Genomic DNA, 10,219 nt, shown 5'->3' with positions numbered 1-10,219 from the left:
TCACTTATTTGACATCACACTTATGTATGTACTGACTGTAGTAAGTGTAACTGAACAAAAAAGGCCTAAGTTATTATGATGAATGAAGAAGAAGTGTTTTCCATTCATCATAGTGTTTTACACTGAGCACATCAGTGTTCAGCTGGTTCTTATACATGTCTATTCATTTGAGGGTTTCTGTTTGTCATTTGAAAACAAAATACCATTTTGAGAAGAAATAACATTGTTTTGAAAGTAAAGTTTAATTTTGCAGGAGAATTGAGTGTTTGATTTGTGTGTAGGTTTCTGAGAGTGTGAAGCATGCTTTCAGAAAATGTGTGTAAACAATCGAGAAAAACTAACACACACACACAGCTGGAACATTCAGTCTGCAGCAACATGTGACAAGGAACAGCAGGTATGGACCTAAAGGTGACGGGCTTTATATAGACCACCTCACCTGGCCCCGCCCTGACTGGACTGAACCACTACAGAGGGGTGAACTTCACATCAAACCTGATCCTGACAGGTAAACAACATTTATATGAGACACAGAAAACATTGTTTCAAAGTGAGTTTTGATAACCTTCATCAGGATGAAGACGCAACTCCACCAGAGGGCAGCATCACACTGTGTGTTTGTGTGTGTGTGCGTGTGTCTGTAGTGGGCAGCATCACACTGTGAGTGAACATGTACACAGAGTCAATCTGAACTGGGAGAACTTTAACATCTGATGAATATATTAAATATACACAGCTGTCTCATCCTGTGTCCTCCACCCAGCAGTGTGTTTTATCTTCACTAATGATTAAATTCATATTGTTTCATTAAAACAATCCTCAGGTTTTAAATGTGTCCAACCAACAGAACTGAGTCCTGCTGCAGGACGTCCTCTGCAGACGACCGTCAGGATCAATGTGATGATTAAAAGTGTTTCTGACGTCGTCTTCAGTTAAACATTTTGTCTCTCAGTGTTTAATGCTTCACTTTTCATTCTGTCCTTCATGACGTCTCTGCTGAGGACATTTAATCTACTGGCTCCTCCACACATGCAGCTGCTGCTGCATCGCTCTCTACACACCCACCAGACTCCATTCACAAAAACACTGATTTAACACTGTTCACTGAAACTGCACAGAATCAGAGTGCAGCATGTTGTGTCTCTGACAGCCTGTTGGACCGGACCGGACATCATCATGTTGTGTCTCTGACAAACTGTTGGACCGGACCGGACATCATCATGATGTGTCTCTGACAGACTGTTGGACCGGACCGGACATCATCATGTTGTGTCTCTGACAAACTGTTGGACCGGACCGGACATCATCATGTTGTGTCTCTGACAGACTGTTGGACCGGACATCATCATGTTGTGTCTCTGACAGACTGTTGGACCGAACCGGACATCGTCATGTTGTGTCTCTGACAGACTGTTGGACCGGACATCATCATGTTGTGTCTCTGACAGACTGTTGGACCGGACATCATCATGTTGTGTCTCTGACAGACTGTTGGACCGGACATCATCATGTTGTGTCTCTGACAGACTGTTGGACCGGACATCATCATGTTGTGTCTCTGACAGACTGTTGGACCGGACCGGACATCGTCATGTTGTGTCTCTGACAGACTGTTGGACCGGACATCATCATGTTGTGTCTCTGACAGACTGTTGGACCGGACCGGACATCGTCATGTTGTGTCTCTGACAGACTGTTGGACCGGACATCATCATGTTGTGTCTCTGACAGACTGTTGGACCGGACCGGACATCGTCATGTTGTGTCTCTGACAGACTGTTGGACCGGACATCGTCATGTTGTGTCTCTGACAGACTGTTGGACCGGACCGGACATCATCATGGTGTGTCTCTGACAGACTGTTGGACCGGACTGGACATCATCATGTTGTGTCTCTGACAGACTGTTGGACCGGACATCATCATGTTGTGTCTCTGACAGACTGTTGGACCGAACCGGACATCATCATGTTGTGTCTCTGACAGACTGTTGGACCGGACATCATCATGTTGTGTCTCTGACAGACTGTTGGACCGGACCGGACATCATCATGTTGTGTCTCTGACAGACTGTTGGACCGGACATCGTCATGTTGTGTCTCTGACAGACTGTTGGACCGGACATCATCATGTTGTGTCTCTGACAGACTGTTGGACCGGACATCATCATGTTGTGTCTCTGACAGGCTGTTGGACCGAACCGGACATCATCATGTTGTGTCTCTGACAGACTGTTGGACCGGACATCATCATGTTGTGTCTCTGACAGACTGTTGGACCGGACCGGACATCGTCATGTTGTGTCTCTGACAGACTGTTGGACCGGACATCATCATGTTGTGTCTCTGACAGACTGTTGGACCGGACCGGACATCGTCATGTTGTGTCTCTGACAGACTGTTGGACCGGACATCGTCATGTTGTGTCTCTGACAGACTGTTGGACCGGACATCGTCATGTTGTGTCTCTGACAGACTGTTGGACCGGACATCGTCATGTTGTGTCTCTGACAGACTGTTGGACCGGACATCATCATGGTGTGTCTCTGACAGACTGTTGGACCGGACTGGACATCATCATGTTGTGTCTCTGACAGACTGTTGGACCGGACATCATCATGTTGTGTCTCTGACAGACTGTTGGACCGGACATCATCATGTTGTGTCTCTGACAGACTGTTGGACCGGACATCATCATGTTGTGTCTCTGACAGACTGTTGGACCGAACCGGACATCATCATGTTGTGTCTCTGACAGACTGTTGGACCGGACATCATCATGTTGTGTCTCTGACAGACTGTTGGACCGGACTGGACATCGTCATGTTGTGTCTCTGACAGACTGTTGGACCGGACATCATCATGTTGTGTCTCTGACAGACTGTTGGACCGGACCGGACATCGTCATGTTGTGTCTCTGACAGACTGTTGGACCGGACATCGTCATGTTGTGTCTCTGACAGACTGTTGGACCGGACATCATCATGGTGTGTCTCTGACAGACTGTTGGACCGGACTGGACATCATCATGTTGTGTCTCTGACAGACTGTTGGACCGGACATCATCATGTTGTGTCTCTGACAGACTGTTGGACCGGACCGGACATCGTCATGTTGTGTCTCTGACAGACTGTTGGACCGGACATCATCATGTTGTGTCTCTGACAGACTGTTGGACCGGACATCATCATGGTGTGTCTCTGACAGACTGTTGGACCGGACTGGACATCATCATGTTGTGTCTCTGACAGACTGTTGGACCGGACATCGTCATGATGTGTCTCTGACAGACTGTTGGACCGGACATCATCATGGTGTGTCTCTGACAGACTGTTGGACCGGACTGGACATCATCATGTTGTGTCTCTGACAGACTGTTGGACCGGACATCATCATGTTGTGACTCTGACAGACTGTTGGACTGGACATCGTCATGTTGTGTCTCTGACAGACTGTTGGACCGGACATCATCATGTTGTGTCTCTGACAGACTGTTGGACCGGACCGGACATCATCATGTTGTGTCTCTGACAGACTGTTGGACCGGACATCGTCATGTTGTGTCTCTGACAGACTGGTGGACCGGAAATCATCATGTCGTGTCTCTGACAGACTGTTGGACTGGACCGGACATCGTCATGTTGTGTCTCTGACAGACTGGTGGACTGGACTGTTCTGCTGCTCCGACTGGAACCAGCTCTTTGGACCAGAGTTCAGTCTGAGACCAGATGGTTTATAGACGTGAGTTAATCTGTGAGGAGACGCTGCTGTAAACATGTTTGTATCACAGCTTCATGTGGAAACACGCTGACACTTCCTGTCTGTGAACATGTGATCAATGAATCCACAGAGTCACAGACTTTCTTTGTTTATTGATCAGAAAACTTCAGCAGAAACACAGAAACCAACAATCACCATCAACCAGCCCCAAATGATTCCAGCAGGTTATATCTGACTGAGGCAGCACAGCTAGTGAGCCACAGGCCGGGACAGGAAGCACGGTCCAGACTAGACCTGGTCCAGGACTGTCACAGTCCTCACAGACCAACAGGGACGAGGACAGAGACAGTCCTGGATCAGGTGTAGACCGGATCAGGATCAGAGGACACATCATCAGAGAAGCAGGTGTTCAGCCGCTCCAGCAGGGGGCAGCACTGACAGCACATGAAGCTGCTTCGGGACCAGGACCAGGATCAGGATCAGGGTCAGGATCAGGATCAAGACCTGGACCAGTACCAGGACCAAGCCCAGGACCAGGACCAGGATCAGGACCAGGATCAGGATCGAGACAAGGATCAGCACCTGGACCAGGACCAGGATCAGTTACTGGGGACCAGAATCCTTCCTGGATTCAAGAAAAGAAGAGACAATACGATCAACCACAGATACAACATGACATTAAAACTGGTCTGTGAACTGGTCTGAGGTGTGTGAACTGGACTGAGGTGTGTACTGGTCTGAGGTGTGGGTACTGGTCTGAGGGTGTGAACTGGTCTGAGGTCTGTGAACTGGTCTGAGGGTGTGAACTGGTCTGAGATGTGAACTGGTCTGAGGTGTGGGTACTGGTTTCAGGTGTGTGAACTGGACTGAGGTGTGTACTGGTCTGAGGTGTGGGTACTGGTCTGAGGGTGTGAACTGGTCTGAGGTCTGTGAACTGGTCTGAGGGTGTGAACTGGTCTGAGATGTGAACTGGTCTGAGGGTGTGAACTGGTTTCAGGTGTGGGTACTGGTCTGAGGGTGTGAACTGGTCTAAAGTGTGAAATGGTCTGAGGTGTGGGTACTGGTCTGAGGTGTGGGTACTGGTCTGAGGTGTGGGTACTGGTCTGAGGTGTGAACTGGTCTGAGGTGTGGGTACTGGTCTGAGGTGTGAACTGGTCTGAGGTGTGGGTACTGGTCTGAGGTGTGAACTGGTCTGAGGTGTGGGTACTGGTCTGAGGTGTGGGTGCTGGTCTGAGGTGTGAACTGGTCTGAGGTGTGGGTTCTGGTCTGAGGTGTGAACTGGTCTGAGGTGTGTGAACTGGTCTGAGGTGTGGGTACTGGTCTGAGGTGTGAACTGGTCTGAGGTGTGGGTACTGGTCTGAGGTGTGAACTGGTCTGAGGTGTGGGTACTGGTCTGAGGTGTGGGTACTGGTCTGAGGTGTGGGTTCTGGTCTGAGGTGTGGGTACTGGTCTGACCTCGGGCCTTGGTCTTGTAGTAGATGAATCCAGCCAGAGATAAGATCAGACCCAGGATCAGTCCAGACGCTCCGATGGCGATCTTGTTTCTCTCAGACTCAGGCATGGACGGGTCTGAGAGACAGACAGGTGAGAGACAGACAGACAGGTAGAGAGACAGACAGGTGAGAGACAGACAGGTGAGAGACAGACAGACAGGTGAGAGACAGACAGGTAGTGAGACAGACAGGTGAGAGACAGACAGGTGAGAGACAGACAGGTAGAGACAGACAGGTGAGAGACAGACAGGTAGAGAGACAGACAGGTGAGAGACAGACAGGTGAGAGACAGACAGGTGAGGAGACAGACAGGTGAGAGACAGACAGGTGAGAGACAGACAGGTGAGAGACAGACAGGTGAGAGACAGACAGGTGAGAGACAAGGCAGAGAGAGAGACAGACAGGTGAGAGACAGACAGGTGAGAGACAGACAGGTGAGAGACAGACAGATGAGAGACAGACAGGTGAGAGACAAGGCAGAGAGAGACAGACAGGTGAGAGACAGACAGACAGACAGACAGGTGAGAGACAGACAGGTGAGAGACAGACAGGTATTTACCCCAGTCCGTCACCAGAGGTTCCTTCAGGCTGGCGTGCTCCACCACACAGGAGATCTTCTCTCCAGACCTTCAACACAAACAACACATCAGTACATCAGTACACAATCGGACTGGACCTGACTGGACCTGACTGGACCTGTACCTGGAGACGGACCTGTACCTGGAGGTGAACCTGAACCTGGAGGTGGACTCACCTGGGCGTGTACTCCAGGTGAGAGTGGATCTGGTAGTACCAATCACCGTCTGCCAGCTCATCAGTGGAAGTGACATCAGAGGTGACTTCCTGTCCGTCTCTGGTCCAGCTCACTTTGATCAGTTTGGGGTAGAAGTCGAAGACGCTGCAGACCAACATGGACCGATGTTTCCCACCAGAGGGCGCCACAGACTGAAGCCTGACGTACGGCTTAACTGTAACACAGTGACATCATCATCATCATCATCATCATAGTCAACATTATCACCATCTGATGACAGGGTTCGACATAGCCCGCTGGCCTGGGGCCAGTAAAAGTAGGTGCTGTTCAGCTTGTGCTGATGATGCGGGAACAAATATAAAATACCAAATAATAACCGGGCGTTTATTTGTTTCAATCACTTAACAGACCAGGCGTTTATTTGGGACAGGCGTTTAATTCCCTCCTCACTAAAATCCGGGATGAAAATGTCAAAAACTTCTCCAGCTTCTCTGTGAATTCTCTGGCATCCTTCTGGGCACAACACGTGAAAAAGGCGAAGAAGAAAAACGTGCAGTGTCAGTGGTCGCGTCTTCTTCCTTGATGTTTTTTCAAAATAAATTAGACTTGGCATTTATTTGAACCAGCGGTTATTTACCAAAATATACACCTGCACCCAGCGTTTAAAGAGGACCACATGATGTGCTTTATAATGTGTTTGTGTGTTTACAGCTGCTAATGTATGTAACACTGTTACTGTGATGATACATGACAGTTAAATATTTAATCTGTCTATAATAACCACATCCTGACATGTAACTGTGATATTTGATAATCTAAGTACTAATAATAACAATCATGACAAAAAATTAACAGAGACTGCAGACCAAGATAAGAAGCTGCAACTGGCAGTGAAGTGATATACAGAACATTATAGAATATGATAATGTATAAAATAACATTTCATGGTAAAAAAGAAAGTACAGTTGCAGTAGACTTCTATTATAAATATGCAGCATATATATAGTTTATTATTATTATTATTATTATTATTATTATTATTACTACTACTATTTTTCTGCATATTCTTTGAATGGGAGCTGCTGTAAAGCATTTCTGTTTCTGATTCATATATTATGCAGTCAGTTGTCCATATTTTAAGTTAAATTAAATGAATCAAGACAGATGTCACATTTACATGTCAGGGTGTGGTTATTATAGACACAGATTCAATATTTAAGTGTCATTTATCATCACCGTAACAGCGTCACATATGCCGTCGTGATGGTTCAGCCAGGTATACTGATGCCTCCACTTCGGGAGAAATAATGGTACTGTACACCTGAAAAATGATAACAGAATTATAGGAGTGAGGGTCCTGTGACAGGTACATCTCAAAATATCAAATATGTTGTAATTTCAATTTTTGTTATTACCCTGTCACTTTGCCATTGCCATGTCATACTGATTTTGCAGGGACAGACTCTCTAAACAATTAAATGGGAACAATTTCAATAAATAAACAAGTCTCTTTTTTTTTCAAAAAGACAGTTATTTTCATTTTTACGTGGCTGGGCCACTAAAATTACACATGTAAACACAGTAAAACTCAAATCTACTGGCCAAGCAGGCCAGTAAGAAAAAAATGTTGTGTTGTGTGCATCATCATCATCATCGATACAAATGCAAATAAAGACAAGATTGTGATCTAAGCAGTAGCAGCAGTAGTAGTAACAATGACAGCCCGAGCCTGGTTAGCAGTTAATGTTTACTTTAGCTAACAGAACTTCTGTGTAGCTAGCTAACGTTCGCAGTTTCGCTTACCATTAAATGTTTCTTTAAATTAGATGTGGAGTCAGGGGCGCTGCCAGGGATTTTGGGCCCCATGAAAAGAAATATTACTGGGCCCCTGTATAGCCGGCCATAAGGCCGGCAAAAATTTGTTATGCTGTTTACATAAAACTGTGCATTTTAATGATATTTTTGACTATAATTTCCTATATGTGTGAAAAGAACAACATGACTTGGCAGGGGAAGCACTGGACACTCAGAATACAATGGAATTTAGATTCATTGTCTGCAAGTCTGCAACTTTAATGGTTAAAATATAAAATTCTCTTAAATTAAATTACCTGAAAAATACAAATGCATGACATACATGAATTATATAGAATTTCCTGTAATACCATTTGAAATAGCATCACCATCACCAGATTCAAGTTTCCTCCCACCATTCTGTTTTTCTGTCAGAGATTTGATCAAAAATTACTAAAGAAAATGTGATTTTCACAACCAGTTCCCCACTGCTCACTGTCTCCCTCTTGTAGCCCTGCATTTAGGTCTAATTTATCTCCAGAATTACTATTATAGCAATACCACACAATTTCTCTTTCAAACATGCACATCACCCCCCACACACACTTAGACCAGCTACTGCACTCAATGTAAAAACTGTATGCTGTCTTACATCATGTTTTTGTTGTTGTTTTTATTAAGTTTGTTATATACATTTATATTTTGTTAAAAAAAATCTATTAAAAATGATAATAATAATGACAATTTATCTCCAAAACTGTACGTGGTGGAATTAGAGTTGGGGTGGAAAAAAATACATAAACGAGGCTCTATGGTCGTTGCAATTTAATATTGTTAAAGTTTCTCTGATTGGATTGAGAGCAGTCACTTAGTCTGCAAGCACCAGAAAATTTCTCCTCTTTTCCTACTGCAAAGCAAGCGGTGAGAGTCCCAAACTGCTGACCAAACAGTAAGTCAGTGAGTTTATAGTTCAGTTTCAGTGATAGCCAAATTTAGGGGTAGGTGGGGGTACTGGGGCTGGTTCAGGGGTAGGTGGGGGGTCACAGACAGTTGCTGCTGCTGCACTTGGCGTGTCTGTTCAAACATGCATCATTTTTGACAGGAGGGGTGGTCAACTGATTAAATATGGGCAGCTTGCTAAACGTGAACAGTGAAATCTAAAAATCCAGAGTTTGTGAGAAAAGTGAGCTAGCTTAAAAACCACAAGGTTAACGTTAAGACAAACAACAGACTAATGTGTTCCAGAACTTTCTACCACATGAACCAAACCCACCTTGTTTCTGGAAAAACTGGGTGACATACTGACGCCCCTTTGCTTCTCTCTCCTGCCTAATCTTTTTGTATTTTTTGGCTACCCAACTTCTGGGGCACTTTGCCTTCTCTCGGTCTCCTTACTGACTGACAAACGGCACCGCGCAGCAGTTCAGTTGATTCGATAGGAGGACCGAACCATTTTACGTAAGGGGTGGGGTCTTGAGAAATGTTTCCAAAATAAACTTAGTGTTATTATCAGTGCATTAAGTGATGCATATTTATGATTATAAACTAACAAATTAGTGTTATTTTATTTTTGTCAGTATTACAATTTTATTAGGGGCCTTACTGGGCCCCTGTCAGTGATGGGCCCCTAGAATCCTTCATTGGCGATTAGTTAATACATTCATCATTCATCATCATATATTTTAATTGTAATCCCATTTTTTCCAGATGTATCTGTAATCTGATTGCATCTTTTTTTTCTCTAACTGTAACGGAATACAGTTACTGTTTTTTAGTATCCTAATTACGTAACGCCGTTACATGTAGTCCGTTACTCCCCAAGCCTGCTTGTGGCATACATCACTCCCCTAGAGCAAGAAGAAAGCCAAAATCTATATTTTTACTAAGGAAAATGACAGAAATAATAGTAACGCACAGTGACTTGAATAAGTAACTTTAATCTGATTACTGGTTTGGAAATATTAACGTGTTAGATTACTCGTAGTGGTCAGATTAGAGTAACGCGTTACCAGCACCACTGATTGTGTAGCTGAAGTGCAACATGGAGCTTAAAGATGTAAAGAAAAAAAAGAAAAACAGGAAATTAACTTTGAGCTAGTTTGGAGGACCCATTTCAAACAACTCATGGGCAGCGACGAGTTATAAGCTTTACAACTTTTGCAGCTTATAACTACCAAAGGCACCACTGCTTAGAGTTTAGTTTCCCATTGTCCCTGCTGAAAGTGTGTCCCTGTAGAAATAAAGAATGAACATAAACTATCTGCACCACTTTCTATTCCATTGTGCAATATTCTTCTGCATTGCATCGTATCGCACTGTATCGTATTGTGTAAAACAAAATTATACTATATCGCGCTGTATCCGCGGTAAGTGGGAGAATTGTATCAAATCTTATCGGTGGTTGTTTTATATGAATCTTTATCGCCTCAGAAGATGCACATCATTACGTTTAACTTCAAT

At 44.7% G+C, this 10,219-nt stretch overlaps 1 protein-coding gene across 1 annotated transcript; it reads right to left on the bottom strand.

Annotated features, from left to right (window-relative positions):
- Window positions 1-3,850: 3,850 nt before the first annotated feature.
- LOC115577612 (H-2 class II histocompatibility antigen, A-S beta chain-like) lies at window positions 3,851-6,208 on the bottom strand. Its single transcript, XM_030410488.1, has 4 exons — window positions 5,966-6,208; window positions 5,771-5,838; window positions 5,174-5,287; window positions 3,851-4,343 (listed from the first exon to the last, which is right to left on the bottom strand). The coding sequence occupies exons 1-4, from the start codon at window positions 6,121-6,123 to the stop codon at window positions 4,318-4,320; spliced, it is 366 nt and encodes a 121-aa protein (XP_030266348.1). The 5' UTR covers window positions 6,124-6,208; the 3' UTR covers window positions 3,851-4,317.
- Window positions 6,209-10,219: the final 4,011 nt, after the last annotated feature.

Source organism: Sparus aurata, unplaced genomic scaffold, assembly GCF_900880675.1.
Source record: "Sparus aurata unplaced genomic scaffold, fSpaAur1.1, whole genome shotgun sequence".
NCBI classification, from domain to species: domain Eukaryota; kingdom Metazoa; phylum Chordata; class Actinopteri; order Spariformes; family Sparidae; genus Sparus; species Sparus aurata.
Note: the sequence above shows the minus strand (reverse complement) of the source record. Positions and strands in the feature narration are given on the sequence as shown.